Below are 25894 nucleotides of genomic sequence, written 5' to 3'. Positions count from 1 at the left end.
TTTATAATATCCAAAGGGTCAAAGGTCAAACATCACCGTGTCGTCATTTCATTGGCTGCTTCTGTTTTTATAAAAAGTGGATCTAGAAAAGTTGTGTCCAGATGTTTTGTCTCCGTAGCAACAGGACCGCCGCTACGCTAGGCTACGCTAATCGCTGCAGGCCACACCCACACAGCTGACAGGGATTTATTTACCCACAATCCATCACTGTCACTCAGCAGCGGTTAAACTCATGATGTCGCTGCTCCGTTTGTCACCGCCAGAGGGAACTCTGGGAAACGGTCGTCTGGGAAACGGTCGTCTAGGAAACAATGGAGAACCTCAACGCCACAGCATCACAGTCTGTGGAGTCGTCTAGTCCAGTCCGGTCCAGATCTAGTCCAGGTGCAGGTCCGGTCCGGTCCAGGTCCCGGTCCGGTCCGGTCCGATCCGATCTGATCCGGTCCGGGACCAGATCTAGTCCAGATCTAGTGCAGTCCGGTCCAGGTCCGATCCGATCCGGTCCGGTCCGATCCGATCCGGTCCAGATCTAGTCTGGTCCAGGTCCGGTCCGATCCGATCCGATCCGATCCGGTCCGGTCCGGTCCAGGTCCGGTCCGATCCGATCCGATCCGGTCCAGGTCCTAGCAGAGCTCGGCCCCCCTCTGCAGGTCCAGTCCGGTCCGGTCCGGTCCGGGTCTAGATCTAGTCCAGGTCCGGTCCGGTCCGATCTGGTCCGGTCCAGTCCGATCCGGTCCAGGTCCTAGCAGAGCTCGGCCCCCCTCTGCAGGTCCGGTCCGGTCCGGTCCAGGTCCTAGCAGAGCTCGGCCCCCCTCTGCAGGTCCGGTCCGGTCCGGTCCGGTCCCTAGCAGAGCTCGGCCCCCCTCTGCAGGTCCGGTCCGGTCCGGTCCGGGTCCTAGCAGAGCTCGGCCCCCCTCTGCAGGTCCGGTCCGGTCCGGTCCGGGTCCTAGCAGAGCTCGGCCCCCCGCTGCAGGAACTGCAGGATGGCGTCGGTGCCCTGCGACGAGCCCCAGACTCTCTTCAGAGCTTCACACTCGCGCTCGTTGGTCTGTTCCAGAGCTCCGCGGCTGGTGGTCCGGACCAGCGCCTTGGACTCACGCAGAACCTGGAGAGCACCGGGAACACCGGGAACGTCAGGAACAGGAGGCCACACATAGAGATACTGTATATACTGACTAGATGGCGCCTTCTGCTTCTCAGCGTACGTCAATACGGCGGCCATCTTGGTCAGGGGTTTCTGACCATAGACATATAAACGTCTGACCAGCAGTCAGACCAGTCAGACCCTGTAGAACATGTTTCACTGTATTTATGCATGTGGGTGTGTCTGAGTATCTAAGTGTATGTTTAATACATTAAAGGGACAACCAGGAGTTTTGTTAAAGCGAAGTGTTTTCCCACTACATTTATGAGCCTCCGCACCGTGAAATTCTTTGACCGGTGCAAGACAGACTCATGTTTTCATTCATCAAGAATTAAAGTCAGAGGTTGGAAGACGATCACATACCGTCGTAGTTCCCACCATAAACGGAGATTCAGCTGCGTTATTCTCATGACTCGCCACAAAACCGAAAGTAAAGAAACGCTGGTCGGCTCGCCCAGCATTTCCACCACCACTAATAATAACAAAATAACCATAGAGACAAAACCATAGATTTATCTAAAATGGACCATTAACAAGTGGTAACGGAGATTCATCCACATTCATATCAGACTTTTTATAACCAAATAGAAACTCCTGGTTGTCCCTTTAAAAAAAAAATTCAATTTTTTGTTGTTGTTGTTGTATCATAAATATCTGTCTGACATTTATAATAAACCAAACGGCTTGAAAACCGGTTGAATATTCGGTGAGTTATGGTGATGTTAATGGTTGATAGACCTCTAGTGCAGGAAGTAGACACGGCTTCCCCCTGACCAAGATGGCCGCCGCGTTGACGCATTCCACTCAATTGAGCTGCCTGGGAACGCAGCGTCTAGTCAGTATATATATCTATGGAGGCCACTGAGAGTGTGTGTGTGTGTGTGTGTGTGTGTGTGTGTGTGTGTGTGTGTGTGTGTGTGTGTGTGTGTGTGTGTGTGTGTGTGTGTGTGTGTGTGTGTGTGTGTGTGTGTGTCTCACCAGCGAGTCGACCGCCACCAGCTCTTTGATCCTCAGCATCACTTCCTGTGTGAAGGTCCCCGGCCACAGAACCTGAGACACCAGACCTTTAAGCCCCGCCTCCTGCGCCGTCAACTTCCTGCCGCTCAGCAGCAGCTCGTTGGCCTGGGGCGGGATCAGACAGGCGATCAATCAGTAGGGCGATCAATCAGACAGGCGATCAATCAGAAACAGTACAGTGCAGTTACATAGAATGGCCACCAGGCGAAAACAACTCACCCACTCTCCTCCAGTTTTACGCTATGCAGCAACTTTCCGTGTCCAGCACAGAGTCCAGGCACTGACAACACACGTCCGAGGCCGACTGGCAGCACAAACATCTGGTTTCAGCACAAACATCTGGTTTCAGCAGCCACCGACATGCATTGACCACCACACTGACCATTGATTCCCCAGGTCCAGCATTTAGACTCCACCAGCTCTCTCCCTCTGTCACTTTTAGCCTCCATTTCCAGCACATAGCCTGCACCGCCACTATCAGTTTGAGACCGAGTTTGCTGAAGACGAGCTGAAGGAAACGGAGGAGTAAAGTGAAAGAGGAGCAGCTGCGGTGCAGGCTATGTGCTGGAAATGGAAGCGAAAAGTGACAGAGGGAGAGAGCCGGTGGAGTCTAAATGCTGGACCTGGGGAATCAATGGTCAGTCTGGTGGTCAATGCCTGTCGGTGGCCGTTGAAACCAGATGTTTGTGCTGAAACCAGATGTTTGTGCTGAAACCAGATGTTTGTGCTGAAACCAGATGTTTGTGCTGCCAGTCGGACTCGGACTTGTGTTGTCAGTGCCTGGACGTGGAAAGTTGCTGCATAGCGTATAACTGGAGCAGAGTGGGTGAGTTGTTTTCGTCTCTTTTCAATAGAAACCAGGCTAAGATAACCGCTGTTTGATGCCTCGTATTATGGGATGGGACCCTGTTTGTACTGTTGATGACGTTTGGTGCTGTTCTGAGCATTATTTGTGGCTGTAAGTGGCTTTTTGATCGCGGTTTGCACGTGGATCAATAGACTGCGCTGTTTGTTATGGTGCGGTCATTGCTAAAGTTGCTACAACTAGAGAAGCTAGCGGTTAGCAGACTTCATCTCTCGAGGGGGGGTCTAACTCGGTGTCACGGTGTGTTGGACCATGGGGTAAATTTACGCCGGAATAGCCCTTTAAAGACAACTCTACTTGAGATCCATCTTTTCCAGCATCATGTTTTGACTTTTTGAGTTTATTTTACTTAAATGGAGAAGAAAAGTTTAAAAGCCCAAATAGGACGATATACGTTCTATATGTGACCCGATCCATCAAAATGAGTCACATTGACCCAAATTTCAAAGTTGAGATTTTGGTATCAATGGAAAGATTAGAAAATAAGCTTTAAAATGATACCCTAGTCAAAGTCATACATTTGATGGTTTTTGAGATGTGGCCATTTGAATTAAGATCTCCTACTCTCTTATTCCGTTCTAAAACCTGAGAAAACTGCAGTTAAAGTTTTTTCCAGTGACTCTGGCATCTGTTCCTGTACCACGTGATTACATGCTCCCTATACAGTCCCTCGTTGTCATAGAGACACCTTTCAATGACCCCCGGAAAGCAGAGATTCTAATGATTCAGATGCTTTTTACAGCTCGTCTCTATCATAAACGGTTCAGAAGTTGTCATGTTTTGTTGACGTTTTGTAAAACATGTGCAAGCGTTGTGTCGATGCTACGTTCGGATTAGCATCATTGCTACGCTCTGTTAGCGTCGATGCTACTCGGTTTAGCATCTGTTTCTGTACCCGTCCCTTCTCGTCATAGAGGCAACATTCAATGACCGTCGGAAAGCGGAGAATCCCGCGATTCAGATGCAGTTTACAGCTCGTCTCTATCATGAACGGTTCAGAAGATATTTCATGTTTTGCACCGATGCAACGCTCATTTTCAGAGGGTTTAAGTTGCAAGTCGACTTTAATCATCATTTTCGTGCCTTTTCTCAATTATCTGGACTGTGAAACTTTGGGAGATTGTTTTTGAATGTCATTGCTTTGAAATTAGAGTAAAAAAAATGTTTTTGAGTTTCTATGGGTTTTCCCCGTTATCAGCTGATTATCTAAAAATAAAACATTGCGACTTCCGACTCATTTTAATAGAACGGGTCTTTTTCTTCTACAGGATCAATCAGCCAGGATGACATCAGCAGCGTACCGCGGCGAGCCCCATGATGCGTGGGAAGGTGAAGGAGGAGCATCCGTCCGGCGTCTGTCCGTAGGCCGTGTAGGGCGTCTGGAACCAAGCCTTCTCATTGGCCCACACCACGTCGCACAGCGGCAGGATGGCCGCGCCGAGCCCCAGCGCCGCGCCGTTCACCGCCGCCACGATCGGCTTCCTGAACTGGACGAAGGTGTTGACGAAGGTCCTGTCGTCATGGAAACAGAGGTCAGAGGTCGGAGGTGACGACATCACATCACATCACCGTGGTTACCTGATGGTTTCTATTAAACCCTTTTTGTGAATGTGCTCTCTATCCTATGTATGGTTAGCCTATCATTGTCTTGTGCACAGGGCCGTTGCTAGGAGTTCTGGGCCCCCTTAAAGAATACTAAAGTGGGCCCCTCCCCCTAACTTTTCCTTTTTTTTTCTTAGACTACGTATGTATTATGTTTTTTTATTTAACCTTCTTTGTTTTGATGCTAATGCAGCATTACACTGCAAAAACTCAAGTATCTTAGCAAGAATATTTGTCTTATTTCTAGTCAAAATGTCATTTCTAGTCAAAACAAATCTCATTCTACTTAAAATAAGACACATCATATTAAAAGCAGCTTGTTTTTAGACACTTTTTACTTCTTTCAAGCAGATTTTCACTTGGAATAAGTAGAAAAAACTTACTTTCACTGGCAGATTTTTCTACTTATTGTGAATTTAAGTGAAAATGATCTAAAAACAAGTTAATTTTTAGGTGATGAGTCTTATTTTAAGTGGAAAGAGATTAGTTTTGACTAGAAATGAGACATTTGGACAAGAAATAAGACAAATATTCTTGGAAAGATGTAGAGTTTTTACAGTGTACTATGAGTATTAGTGAGTTTGTATGGGCCCCACTGGGCGCTGGGCCCCTAGAGTTATCATCACTTAATTTCATTTAAAAATGGGACATGCGTCTATGTATAACTTTACACTGTATTTTTATGTTATGTTTTATGAAACGTTGTCCTTTTTATAGTCCTCTAATAAAGTTTTGTATATTTGGGAGCTCCTACAGTGTTCTTGATACCTGATGGTTTCGGCCATCTTGATGCTCTCCTTCTTCCTGTCGTCCGTCAGCCGTCTGATGAAGTACAGGAAGTCCAGGCCGCAGCAGAACACGCTGCCCACGGCGCCTAGCAACACCAGCTTGCTGTCGTCGGACGCTGCCGTCGCCATGGCGCTCTGGATCTCCTTCATCACCTGACGGGATAGAGAGAGCATGAGGTCACAACACGAGGTCAGTGAACGAACGCCACGCCGCCACGGGCTCTACGCTGACGGCTGCTAGGCGTGTTCTGTGTGGGTGTGGCGTGTGCTATGGCGTGTCATGTGGCGTGCTGTGTGTACGTTTAAATTAGGCGAACATTTTTGAAAGATTGTAGAGAGATTTCTGGAAAAAAAGTGGTACAATTTCTCACAAAAAAGTTGAAACATTTTTAGAAAAAAGTGGTAAAAATTCTCACCAAAAATTTACAAAAAAAAGTTCAATTTTTTTTTTAGAAAAAAGTGGTAAAATTTTGCAATTTATTTTTTAGAAATATCTGGTAAAATCTCTCCACAAAAATTTTTTATTTTTATTTTTAGAAAAAAGTGGTAAAATTTTGAAATGTCTTTTTTTTTTTTTTATCTGGTAAAAAAAAAATTAAAAGTGGTAAAATTTAAAATAAAAAAATAAAGTTTTTAAAAAATTTGAAGAAACTGGTCAAAATTCTACGAAAACTGGTAAAATTAAAAAAAAAAAAAAAGTCAAACAATAATAAAAAAAAAAGTAGTAAAAGTAAAAAATAGTAAATAGTAAGAAAAAATATTTTTAATTGAGAAGAAACTGGTAAAATTACTGAAGAATTATAGAAAAATGGTGTAACCTTTCTCAAAAAAAGGGGGGGCAAACAATAATACAAAAAGGGGTAAAATTTCTTTTTTTTTAAATAGTAAAAAGTAGAAAAGAAAATTTTTTAAAAAATCCTAAGAAAAGTGGTAAAATGAAAAAAGAAAGAAAAAAGTCAAACAATAATCAAAAAAGTGGGGAAAAAAAGTTTAAACATTTCGTGTGGGCGTGTCCTGTGTGTGCGTGGCGTGTCGTGCTGTGTGGGCGTGTCCTGTGTCCTGTGTGTGCGTGTGCGGACCTCGGGGTTGAGCGTGTTGTTCTCGGAGCTCTTGGTCGACAGCAGGATGTGCGTGAAGCCGTCCTGCTTCTTCACCACGATGTCGCGGTAGCGGTAGGCGCTCTCCGTCTGCCGCACGCTGAACCGCAGCCGCTTGTCGAAGGCCGAGCGCTCCTCCAGGCGCCGCTTCCCCGTCGCGCTGGTCGCCCCGGCAACGGCGCTCTGGCCGCCCGACATCCCGTTGGCCGCAACGGCTTCCATCAGGGGCGAGGTACCTGTCACACATTGGTCACATGGGTCATGACATCATCACCGTGTTACCTTCACTGTCGGATGGAAACTAGCACTAGCTGCTACAATCCGGCACATTTACATGTTTTTATATGTCCATTAATGTGCATTGTCCCACCCAAATAAACCAATAAATAAGATAAATAAATGTCACTGTGATGTCACTGTGATGTCACTGTGATGTCACTGTGATGTCAGTAGTGTAGTCTAATGTGTTGTAGTGGGTAAACTGCTTTTTAGGTGGTAAACTGTTCAGACTTGTATCACATAGACCGGTGGTTCTCTAACTTTTTATATCAACGACCCAAAACTGACACACAAACAATCAATGTACGTTTAAATTAGGCGTACATTTTTGAAAGATTATAGAGACATTTCTGGAAAAAAGTGGTACAATTTCTCCAAAAAAAAGTTAATTTTTTTTTTTAGAAAAAAGTGGTACAATTTAGCAATTTTTATTTTTTTTAAATCTGGTAAAATTTCTCAAAAAAAAGTGGTAAAATTAAAAAATTAAAAAATATAAAATTTAAAAAAAGTTTTCAAAATTTTAGAAGAAACCGGTAAAAAAAAATCCTGGAAAACTGGTAAAATTAAAAAAAAAAAAAAAAAAAAAAAAGTCAAACACTAATAATTTTTTTTTTTTTAATTGAGAAGAAACTGGTAAAATTACTCAAGAATTATAGAAAAATGTGGTAACATTTCTCAAAAAAAAGGGGGGGGGGCAAACAATAATACAAAAAGGGGTAAAATTTCTTTTTAAAAAAATAGTAAAAAGTAGAAAAGAAAAATTGAGAAGAAACTGGTAGAATTTCTCAAAAAAATTCTAAGAAAAGAGGTAAAACGAAAAAAGAAAGAAAATAGTCAAACAAAAATTTAAAAAGTGATAACATTTCTGACAAAAAAAAGTTTAAAAATTCGAGGAAGTCATCACTGGCTGTGACGTCAGCGGTGACCTCACCTGTGCCGCTGAGCGAGCGCATGGCGGCCGGCGTGACGGGTGCTCTGGGCGTGAGCAGGTTCTGGTTCTGGTTCTGGTTCTGGTTCTGTCTGGGTCGTGTCCCCATGCGGGCTCGCTCCTCACCGGGGCCGAGCGCCGCGGCCACCACGCCGCCCGGCAGCAGCAGCGGCGCCACGCCCGGCGGTTTCTCCAGCAGGGCGACCTCGGGCGGCACCAGGTGGGCGTCCGCGGCGGCGCCGGCGTCCTCGCTGTGGGCCGCCGCCTCGCTGGGCGACGAGTCCGAGTCCGGCCGGCCGCTCATTGGGCTCTTCGGCACCAGGATCTTGATGCCGGTCTTGGACAAGTCGACGCTGCGCCGCGCCGAGCCCACCGGGGGCGCCACCGACATCGGGCCACCGCCACTGCCGAACCCGTGGGCCGGGCCGAGCGGCGGCGGCATGGCGGCGGCGGGGCTCAGGGTGTCCACAGGGTCTGGAATGAAAAGTATTAAAAGGTGATAAATCAGTTTTGGGAAAATTAAGACCCTTAAAAAGTATAAAAAAAACTTTTCACAACTTTATAAACACTGTAAAAACTCAACATCTTCCCAAGAATATTTGTCTTATTTCTTGTCAAAATGTCTCATTTCTCGTCAAAACTAATCTCTTTCCACTTAAAATAAGACTCATTACCTAAAACTTAACCTGTTTTTGGATCATTTTTTCACAAGTTCAAGATTCCTGTATACAGGGCCGTTACTATGAGTTCTGGGCCCCCTTAAAGAATACTAAAGTGGGCCCCTCCCCCTAACTTTTCCTTTTTTTTTCTTAGACTACGTATGTATTATCGTTTTTTATTTAGCCTTCTTTGTTTTGATGCTAATGCAGCATTACACTGCAAAAACTCAAGTATCTTAGCAAGAATATTTGTCTTATTTCTAGTCAAAATGTCATTTCTAGTCAAAACAAATCTCATTCTACTTAAAATAAGACTCATCATATTAAAAGCAGCTTGTTTTTAGACACTTTTTACTTCTTTCAAGCAGATTTTCACTTGGAATAAGTAGAAAAAATCTGATAGTGGAGCAAGTTTTTCTTCCTTATTACAAGCACAAAAAACTTACTTTCACTGGCAGATTTTTCTATTTATTGTGAATTTAAGTGAAAATGATCTAAAAACAAGTAAATTTTTAGGTGATGAGTCTTATTTTAAGTGGAAAGAGATTAGTTTTGACTAGAAATGAGACATTTGGACAAGAAATAAGACAAATATTCTTGGAAAGATGTAGAGTTTTTACAGTGTACTATGAGTATTAGTCAGGGTCTTACGCAGAATAAATCAGTCATACAAAGATTAGACTACTGGGGTTTTTTATGGGCCCCACTGGGCGCTGGGCCCCTAGAGTTATCATCACCTTTCTCCCCTATACGGCCCTGCCTGTATGTACCCTGGGGGCTGCGGTCTCCGTGGTAACCGGCGCTGCAGGGCGGGCTGCGGGTGGAGCGCAGCAGAGCGCCGTCTCTCTGGCGCTGCAGCAGCTGGCGGTTGAAGTCGCGGTTGAAGTCGTGCACGTAGACCATGCAGGTGGACAGGTGCGTCTCGGGCTCCCACGTGTCCTCCTCAGACCCGTAACCACGCCAACGCACCAGGTACTCCACACGCCCCTTCCTGCCCCGCCGCCGGTCCACGATGCGCTCCACCTGCAGGGGGACCGATCAATACACCATCAATACACACAGACACAGGACCAATACAGACACATGGCTGCTGGATCAATACATCACTGACCAAACAGGCCGATATTAACACATCGAACCTGCTTAAAGGGATAGTTCACCTAAAATTAAAATTTCACTCTACTCCCCCTCATCTGGACTAAAGCTTGGTTTATGCTTCTGCGTCGCGGCGACGGCGGACCTACGGCGTAGACCCGGCGCCGTCGTTGAGCATTCAAAGTTCTGCGTCGAGGAAACGCGTTGCTTCCGGTCACAGTAAACAATGGCAACTGAAAAACAAACGCTTTTATTGCAAATGTTGAAGCGCAGGTGACGGAGAGGACGTTTGCGGAGGTTATGGTCTGTCTGATCAGTCGAGGCTGAACAGGTGAATTACCACACTGACGTTCTGAGCGGACCAATCACAGTCCTTGTGGTTCGCGTCGCGACGCGTCGAAGCAACGCGTAGTCAGGATTTTTTGGAGGTGCACGTCAGGCTACGGCGTAGGGGTCTGCGTCAACGGCGTCATTGACGCGACGCAGAAGCATAAACCAGGCTTAAGGGCTGGGAGAAGTTTCAGAGTCCTCCGTGGCTTCTCTGAGTTACAGGGGGGCTCCGTGCAGCACTGCATGTCCATATGACGGTTGAGAACGGAGCTCACTTTTCTTCGTCAAAAAAGACACACCAAAAACCATCCAAATACCTCCATGCTGCTCATATGTAATGTCCCTCTTGTATTGAAGCCCCGACATGAGAAATTGTTCCGCCGGTCAGGCAAAGCAGCTGAGACACTGGGAGCTTCTGCTACAAACAAGCTTATTTAATTTTTTTTCGGAACAATTTCTCATGTTGGGATGACTCATGTTGAATTTTGGGTGAACTATCCCTTTAATGTCAATAAATGTGTTTTATTTTGAAAATAGTTTTCAAAATAAAACACCAGAACCTAGAACCTGTAGACTAGAACCTATAGACCAGTTCTTCGCCCACTTATCATGGACAATAAACAACAGTGACTTTCTCCGCACACTGAAGAGAGTCAACCTGTCGCAGCAGCACCTGACATCCTTTTACCGCTGCTCCATCGAAAGTGTGCTGACCTATGGCATCCTGACGTGGTACGACACTCATCCCATCCTGCTAACCATCTCTTCGAACTGTTGCCCTCAGGGAAACGTTACAGGTCCATCAGAACACGCACCACAAGATTCATAAACAGTTTCTAACCCCAAGGCTATCACCATACTCAACTCTGACCTGAAACAAACCCACCAACATCTGCCAACAACATAACAGCAATAACTCACTCACAATGCACTGCACCTTGTACCATACACAGCATATCTCACTGTCTCGTTTTTATGAGTAAATGGTGTGATGTACGATGACGTGAATGTGACTGAATGGATGAGTATACTTTTTAATTTAAAGCAGAAGTAAGCGATCCGGTCGTTTTGGCTAATGCTGCGTTCCAGGCTTTTGAAACCGTAAATTACAGCTTCAAGTCACGACTTTGTAGCGTTCCAGGCAACCCACTCGTGTTTCTCCGACCTGTTTTACCGGTGAAAGTCACTATAACGGCCACTCGTAACTTCTGACCCGTGAACTCGTACCAGATCGAACTGGTACGACTTCACAGGTCGGAAAAACACGAGTTACGGGTTGCCTTGAACGCACCATAACGTCTTGTCAGCAGATGGAGTTAGCAGCCCCCGCCCTCGTCATGGATCTATTGGTCCTCGTCCCTACGTCACCACATTCAGGCGCATCCCTTGGCTGCACACACAGAGAGGACTGCCCCTTTATGCCGTTCTCTCTCCTCATTGGATAAAACTTGTAGGATACGAGAAAAGTTTTCTCCTGGGCTCAGAGCAGAGCAGAGTGACTGACAGACCCGTGTTTCGGTCCAAACACTCTATAGAAGTGATTGCTGTCGGAAGATACAACTATTTAAGACTTATATTAACACAAAAATATCGCTTACTTCTGCTTTAACTAGAGTATTTAATTGTTTTTATTTTGTTGCTACTGAGCCCAGCATATTGAGTGCAATGAAATGTCGTTGTATCAACCACACAATGACAATAAATCTATCTTAACCTTAATCTTAGACCAGGACCTGTAGACCAGGACTACAGGAGGATTATTGATTATTAGTGAACTCTCTTCTGGGTCAGAGCTAACAGCTAGCACAGAGCTAACAGCTAAGTTAGCACCGAGCTAACAGCGCTCCGTGTTCATGTAGAACCGGAACCAGAACCAGAACCAGTTCCGAACCGGACTGACCCACTCTGACCCGGCTCGGTTCGGCTCGGCCCGGCTCGACACAAACTTTACTCTGTAAGTTAGGTAACTTATTAGCTAACTTAGCATTAGCACATTAGCTCGCGTCACCTCACCTCGTAAAACTCCTCCGTCGCCATGGAGACTGTGCCTGCGCGTGCACACGAGCAGCTTCCAGAAGCGTCGTCAGGTGAGCACCAACATGAAGAGACAGGTGAGTCCGGGGTGCCGCTCACCTGCGGCGCGTGAGGTTTAAAACCAGCAGGTTAATTTAGTTCAACGCCGTTAACTAGCTGTTAGCCGTTAGCCGTTAGCACAGCTGCCACAGAAACATCCGGTCTGACGCCGGGTTTTCAAAATAAAAGCCCCGGACTGACAGCTGCTCTCTCTCTCTCTCTCTCTCTCTCTCTCCGGGATCAAGTTTATTAAGAAGGTTTATTGAGATCGTTTACAATTCATTCTTAAGATGCAAAAACCCGTTTCTAAATTTAATAATAATAATAATAATAATGAAAACATTCAAGAAAATCGATTAAAACCTGACAAATAATTAAATAAATAGTTAAACCTTCACCTCTTCATCTCTGTCTTCATCAATATTTCTACAGAATTTACACCTGAACAAACACCACACAGACTAAACAACGACCTGTCATATTTAAATTGATTTTGACATCATTTGAAATACACAACACAAGTTAGCATTAGTTAGTGTTACTTACCATAACCTGTTCTGAACCGGTTCTGATCTGGTTCTGACCCGGTTGTGGTCCGTGTTTGACCCGGTTCTAGTCGCTACAGCGCCTGATACAAAGAGCAGTGAGGTGTTGATGGTTCTACAGAGAATCTCTTGTGCAACAGGTGTGTTCTAACAGGTGTGTCCTGTCCTGACATTTTGAGGACCGCTCCAATGCATTTCCTATGGGACAAAAAAACCTGAAAAAGTTTAAAGGGATAATTCACCCAAAATTCAAAATTCACTCATTATCTACTCACCCTCATGTGGACTAAGGGCTGGGAGAAGTTTCAGAGTCCTCCGTCCCTTCTCTGAGTTACGGGGGGGTCCGTGCAGCAGTAGCTATTTGTCCATAATATAACGGTTATGAATGGTGCTCAATTTTCTTCATCCAAAAAGACACACCAAAAAACATCCAAATACCTCCATGCTGCTCGTCTGTAATGTCCCTCTTGTATTGAAGCCCCGACATGAGAAATTGTTTCGCCGGTCAGTGCAAATCACGCGAGAAACTGAGACACTGGGAGCTTCCGCTACAAACAAGCTTAAAACATAGACTTATTTAATTTTTTTCGGAACAATTTCTCATGTGAGCACCATTCACAACCATTAGCCTATATGGACAAATACTGCTGCGCGGACCCATTCACTCCAATGTATGTGTGTTGCCCACTTGCTGGTAAATTGATGAAAACGGCCGTGTTTTTGTTTTTAGGTGTCTTGGTCATATCAGATTATACTTATAATTTGTTTATTACAAAATGTAGATTGAAACATTAATGTAGACCAGTGATTCCCAACCTTTTTTGGCTCATGACCCCATTTTGACATAACAAATTTCTGGCGACCCCGCTATCATGTGCAGTCACATGATCGCGGCCATTAATCAAGATGCACCAGCTCAGATATTTTTAAATGCTGCATTTTATTTGAACTTGATTTATATTTGAGAAAGTATAGAATACAGTTGTTTAAGATTGAGTGTGGTGTTTTTAATCATAATTTAAAAACAATAATTAGTTTAAAGAAAATATTTTAATTAGTAATTTTTTTTTTATCAATTACTAGATATTTCTGGCGACCCCATTTGAATTCCAGGCGACCCCACATGGGGTCCCAACCCCAAGGTTGAGAAACACTGATGTAGACAACTGTTTTGTTTTTTACTGGCCTATGTGTTAATGTTTATCTGTAAAGGGTCCTCAATGATGCTATTAACGTGGGTGATCTATAAATGTCCTTAAATTATTGAAAACACCACACTGCTCATTCACCAACAATGCAGAGATGTCAGTTCTTGGGCGCTTTTGCAAAACCCGTATTCCTCCACCAGGAGGCGCTGCCATTGGACCAATGCTGTCCTTACTCTCTTTTACAGTGCTGCTCTAATTCAGTCAATCAGTGTGAGGCGTTCAGGTGCAAGAATCTCTTTTTTATTTATATTATGGACAGGTCATACAGGTGTTGTGAGCCTGTGCTGGTCTGTGGGTCTGGATGCCTCTCGGCCTCTCGTCCTCCTCACTGGGTCTTTTTGTCGGCTGGTTTCTGGAGGCGTCTTGGGGCCGGAGTTGACTCTGTCACGCTGTCGTCGTCGTGGTCGCCCTGGGAGCGGGCTTTGATGCAGAGGAAAATGAAGACGGTGATGATGGCGACCGGGAAGCCGACCAGGAAGCAGCCGAGCAGCGGCGCCTGGCTGAACACCACCTGATAGGAGGAGGTCAGAGGTCAGAGGTCACAGACAGGAAACAGACCAACGGTAATGGACTTACCAAAGATCCTCTATTTTTTTTTTTTTTAGAAACTTTATTAAGTCAGCATGGTGCAATACAATTCAATACACCAACAGAACATCGCCAGGGGGTTTCAATACAGACAATACAATGCAGAGACAAGCTTTCATACAAAAACATTGTAAAATGTACATAAATTCTAAGTTTTTATAGCTTTCATGTTGATGGATTTTTTAATAGACTTAATGTATTGTTTGACTTCATTTTCAAAAATAAGAAAAAGTGGTTTTTGATTAGTGTAACGTCATGTGCCATTTGGCTAATTGTATAATAAGATAATAAGGGAGCGGAGTCACGGTCTGTTGGTCTCCTAAAGGGGGCGGAGTCACGGTCTGTTGGTCTCCTAAAGGGGGCGGAGTCACGGTCTGCTGGTCTCCTAAAGGGGGCGGAGTCACGGTCTGCTGGTCTCCTAAAGAGGGCGGAGTCACGGTCTGTTGGTCTCCTAAAGAGGGCAGAGTCATGGTCTACTGTTCTCCTAAAGGGGGCGGAGTCACAGTCTGCTGGTCTCCTAAAGGGGGCGGAGTCATGGTCTGCTGGTCTCCTAAAGGGGGCGGAGTCACAGTTTACTGGTCTCCTAAAGGGGGCGGAGTCATGGTCTGCTGGTCTCCTAAAGGGGGCGGAGTCACAGTTTACTGGTCTCCTAAAGGGGGCGGAGTCATGGTCTGCTGGTCTCCTAAAGGGGGCGGAGTCACAGTCTGCTGGTCTCCTAAAGGGGGCGGAGTCATGGAGAAACCCCCGGGACACAGAGACAGGAAACTGACTCGTAGTGGAGCGTCTTCTCTCGGTTTCTAAACGTCTTTGGACTTACCGTCAGGAAACGGACCAATGGTGAAGGACTTACCGTGAGCGTGATCTTGGCCTCGTAGGCGAAGCGTCTGAGGCGCTGGACGCCACTGTTTCCTCCCTGAAACTGAAACAAACGCACAACAGAGATGTTACTTGAATAAGAGTAAAAAAGTACTTGCTTTTAAAGGTACTTAAGTATCCGAAAGTACATGCTTATAAATTTAGTAAAAGTAAGAGTCAGAGTAAATGTCTTATTGTTCACATCAATGAATGACTCTAATTGTTTGTAAATGAATGTAAGGAGCTTTTAACTCTTGTTAGTGAGAATGAACTCTTTGAAAGCAGCTGCACTGATGTGCTGCTTTTAGGGGTTAGGGTTTCCTTCTTTGACAAACACAGCTTGTGTCCAATGGGCTCTATGCACAGCTCCAGCACTTCCTGAATTTAAGGCAGGTCCTTCATTTCCTGTCTTACACACTGATTAATCCAGGTGTGTCTGAGTAGTCAAAATGATCAGACACACCTGGATTAATCAGTTTGTCCAATAATGTAAGACAGGAAATGAAGGACCTGCCTTAAATTCAGGAAGTGCTGGAGCTTTGCATAGAGCCCATAGGATTTTAGAAAAAGACCTGAAAGTAACCAGTACTTTTCAGCCTTCCTACTAATTAACTCCAGTAAAAGTAAAAATATTTGTCTTGGAAATGTATTCAAGTAAGAGTAATAAGTACCAGAGAAATCTAATACTCAAGTAAAGTACAAATCCTCTGGATAAGTACTCAAGTAGGCCTACAGTACTCAAGTAAATTTACTCCATTACTGTCCACCGCTGGTCCACACTCACCTGGACGCTGCCGTCCAGAACTCCGTCCAGGAAGTCGATCAGCTGCTGCTCCGTCTCCACGGCAGCAGGCGGCAGGAAGTAGCCGTCGTTGGACAAGTCGACCACGATGAAGGAGGGGAAGACGACCTCACTGAGAACAGAGACACACACGCTCCATTGACTCAATAGACATTTGAGGAAACTGCCCCCAGAAATGAATACCCCAGCAGCTAAACTGTTGTGGAACTCAACATTTGTGGACATAGATATAAACTGGAACTCAGTATGGACTTCGAGTAACAAATACTGTGTCACGAACAAAATTAAAGACGTTTCTTTTAAAATTATGCACTCAATTTACCCGGTCAATCAGGCCATCTCTAAATATAAAAATACTAATATCCACTGTACTTCTTGTGAACAGGAGGAGGAAAATATTTGTCATCTTTTTTTTGAATGTCGTTATACTCATTTGTTTTGGATAGAACTAGAAAACATGTTTAAATGTTTGACAGGCATCAAGATTAAACTAAAAGAAAAAGATATAATTCTCACTTATGATGAAAAGAAACTTAAGGGAAAGGAACTGTGTTTGTTGAATCTTTTTATTTTACAAGGAAAATATTATATCCATAAATGTAAATCGTCGTCCAAAAAAACATATTTTTATGAGTTTAAAATAGAAATAAGATATTATATGCAGCTACTACAAAATATGAAAGACAGACAAGCTATAAAAACCTCGGAATATTATAAATGATTACAAACAACTATATGATTTAATAATATCTATAATATATAATATAATATTAATACCCCTTTCAATGTAGTATATATTTTTTGTCTCTGTTATCTGTTCATTGTATGTTTATTGTTTGTATATTTGTATGTTTGTGTATATATATATTTAATTAAAAAAATTAAAAATTAAAAAAAAAAGACGCTCCATCAACTGGACGAAGACGAAGAGCTGTGTTGACCGGCTGTGGTCACTCACCTCATGGTCAGGCCGTTGATGTAGGCTCCTCCCTCCATGGAGCCGAAGTAGAAGCTCCTGAAACACAGACAGACAGACAGAGCTTTTATTTTGGTGTCACTCTGCAGCAGTTTTCAGAATAAAAGCGCGTGGAGCTGGAGTCTGACCTGCTGTAGGCGTCGCCGCGCTCCAACGCCACCTTCTCCACCAGACCTCTGAACCTGCTCACAGGACAGGAAACGCATCACACACAGCTCTGATCCAAACCGCCCTATATACTATGGCACGCTGATTTAACATTTAAAAGCTGAGTTTGACTCTCCAGAATTAACATTGTAGATATCAACAACGTCTTTCTGACTGGTCGAAATTACACTTTGAATAGTTGGATTTTTTATTCCAGATATCTGTGATTCAGTTTTGCCTCTTGTCAAAAAGAACATTTCAGATCTACAACTACGTTCTTCCTAGGACAAATGACGTCACTGTAACCGTTCATGTGTATGGGGTTTGTCATTACAGATATCTACAGTTCAGTTGCAGATATCCACTATGTGAATTACAGATATCTGTAACTGAATTACCACTAGTACTAATTCCAGTTTGAGATATCTACAACTTCATTTTGACTAGTCAAAACTTAAAGCAGATATCAGCTTCACGGCCGTTTCGGCTAATGCTGCGTTCAAGGCAGGCTTTTGAAACCGTAAGTTACAGCTTCAAGTCACAACTACGACTTGGTAGCGTTCCAGGTAACCCGTAGCTCGTGTTTTTACCATCCTGTTGTCTGTGAAAGTTCCCTATAACGGCCACTCGTAACTTCCGACCCGTGAACTCGTACCAGATCGAACTGGTATGACTTCACAGGAAGGAAAAACACAAAGTACGAGTTTCTTTGAACGCACCATGAGTTAGCAGCCCCCGCCCTTGTCAGGCATCAATTGGTCCTCGTGCTACGTCACCACATTCACGCGCATCCCTTGGCTGCACACACAGCCCTTCATGCCGTTCTCTCTCCTCATTGGATAACACTTGTATCCCACAAGGAAAATGTTCTCCTCGGGTTACAGCAGAGCAGAGTGACGGAGAGACTCGTGTTTAGGCTGAAATACTTCATGTAAGTGATTGCTGACGGAAAATAGGACTATTTAGGACTTATATTAACAAAAACATTCCACTGATATCTGCTTTAATTACAGAAAAGGGACATGTAGATATCTTTAATTGAGGTGAATTAAAGATATCTAGAACTGGAATTATGACTAGTCAGAATCAAATTGTAGATATCTGTAACTGGAATTAGTACTAGTCGTAATTAAGTTACAGATATCTGTAATTCACATAGTGGATATCTGCAACTGAACTGTAGATATCTGTAATGACAAACCCCATACACATGAATGGTTAAAGTGAAGGAAGAATGTAGTTGTGGATCTGAAATGTTCTTTTTGACAAGAGGCAAAACTGAATTACAGAGATCTACAACACACATCCAGTCTGGCTTTTAGATGTTAAATCCGCTTGACATAAACCGCCACACTGACTGTGTTACCTGAGACTCCGCTCACACAGGCGCCTCTGCTCCACCAGCGCCAGCGCCACCAGTTTACCTGCAGGAGACCTCAACCAATCAGAGCTCAGCTATGACGTCACACTCTGACATGTGTGTTCAGGTGTGTTACAGGTGTGTCAGGTGTGTGTCCAGGTGTGTGTTACCTGAGTCTCCCATGGCGTACAGCGTGTACGTGTCGATCTGAGAGTAGTTGGGGAAACGTTCTCTGTTGATCCAGGACTTCAGGTCTCCGTCTTGTTGCTCTGGAACACAGGAGAGGACAGGTGAGGAGAAAGAGGACAGGTGAGGAGAAAGAGGACAGGAGAGGACAGGTGAGGAGAAAGAGGACAGGTGGGGACAGGTGAGGACAGGTGAGGAGAAAGAGGACAGGTGGGGACAGGTGAGGAGAAAGAGGACAGGAGAGGACAGGTGGGGACAGGTGAGGAGAAAGAGGACAGGTGAGGAGAAAGAGGACAGGTGGGGACAGGTGAGGACAGGTGAGGAGAAAGAGGACAGGTGGGGACAGGTGAGGAGAAAGAGGACAGGAGAGGACAGGTGGGGACAGGTGAGGAGAAAGAGGACAGGTGAGGAGAAAGAGGACAGGTGGGGACAGGTGAGGAGAAAGAGGACAGGTGAGGAGAAAGAGGACAGGTGGGGACAGGTGAGGAGAAAGAGGACAGGAGAGGACAGGTGAGGAGAAAGGGGACAGGTGGGGACAGGTGAGGAGAAAGAGGACAGGAGAGGACAGGTGGGGACAGGTGAGGAGAAAGAGGACAGGAGAGGACAGGAGTGGAGAGGAGAGGAGAAAGAGGACAGGTGGGGACAGGTGAGGAGAAAGAGGACAGGAGAGGACAGGTGGGGACAGGTGAGGACAGGTGAACACAGGTGAGTGAGGACAGGTGGGGAGAAGGAGGACAGGAGAGGAGAAAGAGGACAGGTGAGGAGAGGAGAGGAGAAAGAGGACAGGTGAGGACAGAGAGGACAGTGTCTTGTCTCACCATTGTAGGTGACGAAGGTCCCGTCTTTAAAAACCACCACAGCCGGCAGCGAGGGCAGAGAGACGGCCTGCAAGACACCATGTCACCGGTCAGCTCTGTGACATCACAACTACGCTGTGACATCACAACTACGCTGTGACATCACAACAACTCTGTGACAGTAGAACAGTAGAACACGGATGTTGACAACCAATATTACCCATCAGTCATTACGCTCCGTTTACGTGTGTTATGTAGGCTAAATTAGCCGGGCTAACGGTTAGCTACCTGTCTAACTTTAATAACTCAGTGACTCAATAAACGCTCCATGAACAAATATTTTCTCCAGCGGATATCTGAGTTCCAACATGACTGAGCTAACTGGAGTAGTTTCATGTCGTGTCCCACAACGGGAGGGTTTTAACAGCTGACGTCCTGCTGTTAGCTTAGCTACCGTTAGCTTTGCTGCCACTGTTAGCCATAGATATATACTGACTAGATGCTGCGTTCCCATGCAGCTCTATTGAGTGGAATACGTCAGCGCGGCGGCCATCTTGGTCAGGGGGAAGCCGTGTTTACTTCCTGCACTAGAGGTCTATCAACCATTAAAATCACCTTAACTCACTGAATATTCAACCGATTTTCAAGCCGTTTGGTTTATCATAAATGTCAGACATATATTTATGATACAACAAAAAAAATTTTTTTTTGAAAATTTGTTATTATTTTTTTTTTATGTATTAAACATACACTTAGATACTCAGACACACACCCACATGCATAAATACACTGTTCTACACTTGTTCTACAGGGTCTGACTGGTCTGACTGCTGGTCAGACGTTTATGTCTATGGTCAGAAACCCCTGACCAAGATGGCCGCCGTGTTGACGTACGCTGAGGAGCAGAACGCGGCATCTAGTCAGTATACGTATCTATGACCGTTAGCTTAGCTGCCGCCGTTAGCTTAGCGACTGCCATTAGCTTAGCTGCCGCCGTTAGCTTAGCGACTGCCATTAGCTTAGCTGCCGCCATTAGCTTAGCTACCGCCGTTAGCTTAGCTACTGTTAGCTGTCCCTGTCAGCTGTATGCTTTACACACCCTGATGCCCTAAAACTGAATAAATACAACACATAGCAACACAAAACACACACACAGAAATAGTAATGTTTCTTCAATCATTTCAGATTTGTCTAAACGGTGATAGTGGCGTGAAACATTTTGAAACTTAAAAACTTTATTTTTAAACTCGACCGGAAACAGCTGTGACGTTGCAGGGTGTTCCGATTGGTGTTATATTGGTTAAGTGAAGTTTCCTACGGCAGATTCCCTGTGCAGGGAGTAGGGAGTAGAACATCCCAGTAGAACCCAGTAGAACAGACCTTGGGGAGAACGTCTCTGGCAGCAGAGAAGAAGTAGGTGTGGACGATGAGTTCCTCCGCTGCAGACGTGTAGTTTCCCTGGAAACACATCACAAATACTACTGGTCAAAATTTACTCCGTTACAAGTAAAAGTAGCTCAGTCGATATGTTACTGCAGTAAGAGTAAAAAAGTATTTGCTTCTAATGCTTTTAAATGTACTGTAAGTCAAAGTCAGAGTCAGAGTAAATGTCTTATTCTCCACATCAATGAATGACTCTAATAGTTTGTAAATGAATGTAAGGAGCTTTTAACTCTTGTTAGTGAGAATGAACTCTTTGAAAGCAGCTGCACTGATGTGCTGCTTTTAGGGGTTAGGGTTTCCTTCTCTGACAAACACAGCTTGTGTCCAATAGGATTTTAGAAAAAGACCTGAAAGTAACCAGTACTTTTCAGCCTTCCTACTAATTAACTCCAGTAAAAGTACTAATATTTGTCTTGGAAATGTATTCAAGTAGAGTAATAAGTACCAAAGAAATCTAATACTCAAGTAAAGTAGAAATCCTGTGTGTGTGTTTGTACCTTTAGCTGTGACGTGGTTCCAACGTAAACGAACATGACGTCGCGCTCGGTCATGGCGTGTTGGAACAGCTGCAGACTGGTCAGGGATCGAACCAGAGGCCTGAACAACACACACACACACACACACACACACACACACACACACACACACACACACACACACACACACACACACACATCACAAAACAACACACACACAATCAGAGAACAGTTGTTGTTACCTGGGCCGTTGCTATGAATTCTGGGCCCCCTTAAAGAATACTAAAGTGGGCCCCTCCCCCTAACTTTTCTTTTTTTTTTCTTAGACTACGTATGTATTATGGTTTTTTATTTAGCCTTCTTTGTTTTGATGCTAATGCAGCATTACACTGCAAAAACTCAAGTATCTTAGCAAGAATATTTGTCTTATTTCTAGTCAAAATGTCATTTCTAGTCAAAACAAATCTCATTCTACTTAAAATAAGACTCATCATATTAAAAGCAGCTTGTTTTTAGACACTTTTTACTTCTTTCAAGCAGATTTTCACTTGGAATAAGTAGAAAAAATCTGATAGTGGAGCAAGTTTTTCTTCCTTATTACAAGCACAAAAAACTTACTTTCACTGGCAGATTTTTCTACTTATTGTGAATTTAAGTGAAAATGATCTAAAAACAAGTTAATTTTTAGGTAATGAGTCTTATTTTAAGTGGAAAGAGATTAGATTTGACTAGAAATGAGACATTTGGACAAGAAATAAGACAAATATTCTTGTAAAGATGTAGAGTTTTTACAGTGTACTTTGAGTATTAGTCAGGGTCTTACGCAGAATAAATCAGTCATACAAAGATTAGACTACTGGGGTTTTTTATGGGCCCCACTGGGCGCTGGGCCCCTAGAGTTATCACCACCTTTCTCCCCTAGACAACGGCCCTGCTTGTTGTTACTCTCACCCTCCCACTCGATGGGCGAAGTCCATGATTCCTTCTCTGGTTCTGGGTCCTGGATAGTTATACTTGACCCCTTTCTTCAGCCTGAGAACAGAGGAACATCTGTTTACACATTCACATGTTCACCGTGCTGCGATCTGATTGGTCGACTTGCAGTGATGTCACCACGAGGACTTACATGAGGATGGCCGGGTAACCTCTGACCTTGAACTCTTTGGCCAAACCTGCAGAAAAAACACACATCAGACTGGGCCTCACAGAGACAGAACAAGAGGTTTATCTACTACTTGGTTTTATTTTGACAGCATTAAAGGGACATTGCGTAACTTCTCCTGTTATCTCTTATCATTATCTCGTTATCATTTTCACTTCTTTCAAACTAATTTTCACTTGAAATAAGTAGAAAAATCTGCCAGTGAAAGTATGTTTTTTGTGCTTGTAATAAGAAAGAAAAACTTGCTCCACTCTCAGATTTTTCTACTTATTTCAAGCGAAATTTTGTTTGAAAGAAGTAAAAAGTGTAAAAGTAAAAACAAGCTGCTTTTAATGTGATGAGTCTTATTTTAAGTAGAATGAGATTTGTTTTGACTAGAAATAAGACAAATGTTCTTGGTAAGAGTTTGAGTTGTGTGAGAGTGTGCATTCACCTGCAGTCGGGCAGACGGCCGTCGCTAACAAACCAGATGTCATTTTAGTCACAGAAGTCCAGAGAAAGACGGTAAAACAATACCACATCGCCATGACAACATATCGTCACGTGTATTGTTTTGCCTCGTGCTGACGGACCACTTGTTTACATAGAGGCTTGTTTATGTCGTTACGTTACAACCACAACGCTAGATGGGAGGAATTCCTACACAATGTCCCTTTAAGACTTTTATTTTGACAGGGAGACTGACCGGTGTTCACAGTTGCGTCTGATTTTCCGACGTTGACCGGAGAACCGAGACTCCGGAGTTCTGAGCCGATCTGGTGCCAAAGAGGATCCATCTGCTTACACAGCGTACACCAGGGGGCGTAGAACTGCACACAACACACACACATACGGCAAGCAGTTAGGGTCATAGGTCAGCTGCTGCACACAGGGCCGTAGCTAGGAATTCTGGGCCCCCTTAAAGAATACTAAAGTGGGCCCCTCCCCCTAACTTTTCCTTTTTTTTTCTTAGACTACGTATGTATTATGGTTTTTTATTTAGCCTTCTTTGTTTTGATGCTAATGCAGCATTACACTGCAAAAACTCAAGTATCTTAGCAAGAATATTTGTCTTATTTCTAGTCAAAATGTCATTTCTAGTCAAAACAAATCTCATTCTACTTAAAATAAGACTCATCATATTAAAAGCAGCTTGTTTTTAGACACTTTTTACTTCTTTCAAGCTGATTTTCACTTGGAATAAGTAGAAAAAATCTGATAGTGGAGCAAGTTTTTCTTCCTTATTACAAACACAAAAAACTTACTTTCACTGGCAGATTTTTCTACTTATTGTGAATTTAAGTGAAAATGATCTAAAAACAAGTAAATTTTTAGGTAATTAGTCTTATTTTAAGTGGAAAGAGATTAGTTTTGAATAGAAATGAGACATTTGGACAAGAAATAAGACAAATATTCTTGGAAAGATGTAGAGTTTTTACAGTGTACTATGAGTATTAGTCAGGGTCTTACGCAGAATAAATCAGTCATACAAAGATTAGACTACTGGGGTTTTTTATGGGCCCCACTGGGCGCTGGGCCCCTAGAGTTATCACCACCTTTCTCCTCTATACAACGGCCCTGGCTGCACACGACACGCCTCTGACATCACACTGGTGCTATATTGATCAGACTGTATTGTATTGTTATTGTGTGTGTATAATAACTAATAATCAATAGTCCACCTACTTTAATAAGCCAGATGTCATCGTCTCCTCTCGTCTCCATGAAACTGTTCAACAACAACAATCAAACTAGTTATTCATCCTTTCAAAATAAAAGCCCCTGTGATCATTCATAATGGAAATAAAACAAGAAACCTTCACAATAAAAGTCTGAAGATGAGTAAGATGGAAGATGGAGAGAGTACGGAGGCTCAGAGAGGACAAAAGACAAAAGAGATCTACTCACGAGTCATCCAGCTCGTCCACGAAGGCCGAGGCCAGAGAGACACACAGCAGCACTGACGCACACACACACACACACACACACACACACACACACACGCACACACACACACACACACACACACACACACACACAGGTGGTGGACAGAGGAGACAAACGTCAGCAAAGAAAATACGTTGTTAAAGGGATAGTTCAACATTTTGGCAAATTGGCCCATTGCCTTAATCGCTATAGTCATAGCAGTAGGTTAATTACCTTTAATTGTCGGTGTAAGCTGTTTTTGGAACGGCGGAGCAGAGCCGTGAGCTGCTCAGAGCTACACTATGGAGGCTAAGGGAATTTCTTGGTTTCCCTCATCAAACTCATCAAATACACAATCCAACAACTCCAAAAGGCTGTCGTGGACAAGTTGTGAGCTGCACATTCACCACGCTATGAGATAATAACACAACGTTACCACACAGAGTTGTTTTAGAGGCAAATTCATGCAAAACCGCTGATGCACGTTGCCTTCAGGGACAGTTTTTCAGCATGCAGACTCTGTATTTACCCTGTGTTTACCTCGACAACGGCTCCGTTTCATAACATTCCATTATTATCTCATAGCGTGGTGAATGTGCAGGTCACAACTTGTCCACCAGAGCGTTGTGGAGTTGTTGGATTGTGTATTTGATGAGTTTGATGAGGGAAACCAAGAAATCCCATTAGCCTCCGTAGCGTAGCTCTGAGCAGCTCACAGCTCCGCGCCTCCGTTCTAAAAACAGCTTACACCGATAAATAAAGGTAACAAACCTACTGCTATGACTATAGGGATTATGGCAATGGGACAATTTGCCAAAATGTTGAACTATCCCTTTAAAGACGGAAACATGAAGACATGAAGGTTTGAGTGAGTCAACTGAATCCTGAGGTGTGAATGTTGGACTCAAGAGTGTCTTAGTGTCTTAGTCTATTTGTCTCTGTGTCAGTGTCTCGGTGTCTCAGTGTCTCGGTGCGAGGACATACCTGAGAAGACAACTCTGCTCCTCGTGTCCAACATGTCGACTGATGGAGATTAACTGTTGGAGCTAATCTACTAACAGATGGTGGTCAGATTAACAAGATCTATTCAAACCAAGAGAGCTTTATTGACAATAGCAGCTACAATACAATACAATACAATACAATACAATACAATACAACACAATACAATACACAACAGTATGAATCAGTTCATAGCACCAGTTCACCAGTGAGTTCTCTGAAGCCACTTTACAAACAGCTCAGAGCTTCTCTTCTTTATTAAACTGGGTAACACTTTACAATAAAGGTCCCTTAATTAACGTTAGTTTGTACATTATTAAGCATTATTATATAAACTAATGTGTTATATGATAACTAATTACATTATTCAATTTTTATTATTACTTAATATTTTTTTAAACTAACTTTGAGTAGTAAACATTAATTAACTGCTTACTAATAGGCTACATTAATTAATGTGTTTTCTAATCCTAAGTAATACATAATAATGATTGTTAATATATCTGTAAACAGTTAATTAATGCTTAATAATGTACTAACTAACGTTAATTAAGGGACCCTTATT

The 25894-nt window shown here is 43.7% G+C and overlaps 3 protein-coding genes across 4 annotated transcripts in view; all 3 read right to left on the bottom strand.

Annotated features, from left to right (window-relative positions):
• The window catches only part of riok1 (RIO kinase 1 (yeast)), a 42583-nt gene extending 27986 nt beyond the window's left edge, over positions 1-14597 (bottom strand). Inside the window, exon 1 of the mRNA XM_083991643.1 lies at positions 14594-14597. The gene's annotated coding sequence lies outside the window, so the exon portion shown is untranslated. The remainder of the gene's footprint in view (positions 1-14593) is intronic.
• Positions 767-12027, bottom strand: cdyl (chromodomain protein, Y-like). 2 transcript variants are annotated; one of them, XM_083991641.1, is made up of 8 exons: positions 11818-12027; positions 9117-9402; positions 7724-8194; positions 6496-6749; positions 5397-5569; positions 4328-4538; positions 2123-2266; positions 767-1105 (listed from the first exon to the last, which is right to left on the bottom strand). In XM_083991641.1, exons 1-8 carry the CDS (start codon positions 11839-11841, stop codon positions 947-949), a joined length of 1722 nt encoding a protein of 573 aa, XP_083847767.1. In that variant the 5' UTR covers positions 11842-12027; the 3' UTR covers positions 767-946. The 2 variants fall into 2 exon arrangements, with proteins under 2 accessions (XP_083847767.1, XP_083847768.1); XM_083991642.1 differs by having other exon boundaries at positions 9150-9402.
• Positions 13956-24359, bottom strand: LOC311000044 (protein disulfide-isomerase tmx3a-like; the record flags this gene model as incomplete). Its single annotated transcript, XM_083990679.1, has 15 exons — positions 24310-24359; positions 24088-24130; positions 23108-23231; positions 22387-22432; positions 22212-22292; positions 21282-21381; positions 20722-20799; positions 19363-19429; positions 18529-18627; positions 18365-18422; positions 16980-17033; positions 16834-16890; positions 15858-15987; positions 15069-15137; positions 13956-14141 (listed from the first exon to the last, which is right to left on the bottom strand). The coding sequence occupies exons 2-15, from the start codon at positions 24124-24126 to the stop codon at positions 13956-13958; spliced, it is 1188 nt and encodes a 395-aa protein (XP_083846805.1). The 5' UTR covers positions 24127-24130; positions 24310-24359.
• Between the last annotated feature and the right edge of the window lie 1535 nt (positions 24360-25894).

The sequence above is a fragment of the Trachurus trachurus genome (assembly GCF_905171665.1).
Source record: "Trachurus trachurus genome assembly, chromosome: 17".
In the NCBI taxonomy this organism is placed as follows: Eukaryota; Metazoa; Chordata; class Actinopteri; order Carangiformes; family Carangidae; genus Trachurus; species Trachurus trachurus.
Note: the sequence above shows the minus strand (reverse complement) of the source record. Positions and strands in the feature narration are given on the sequence as shown.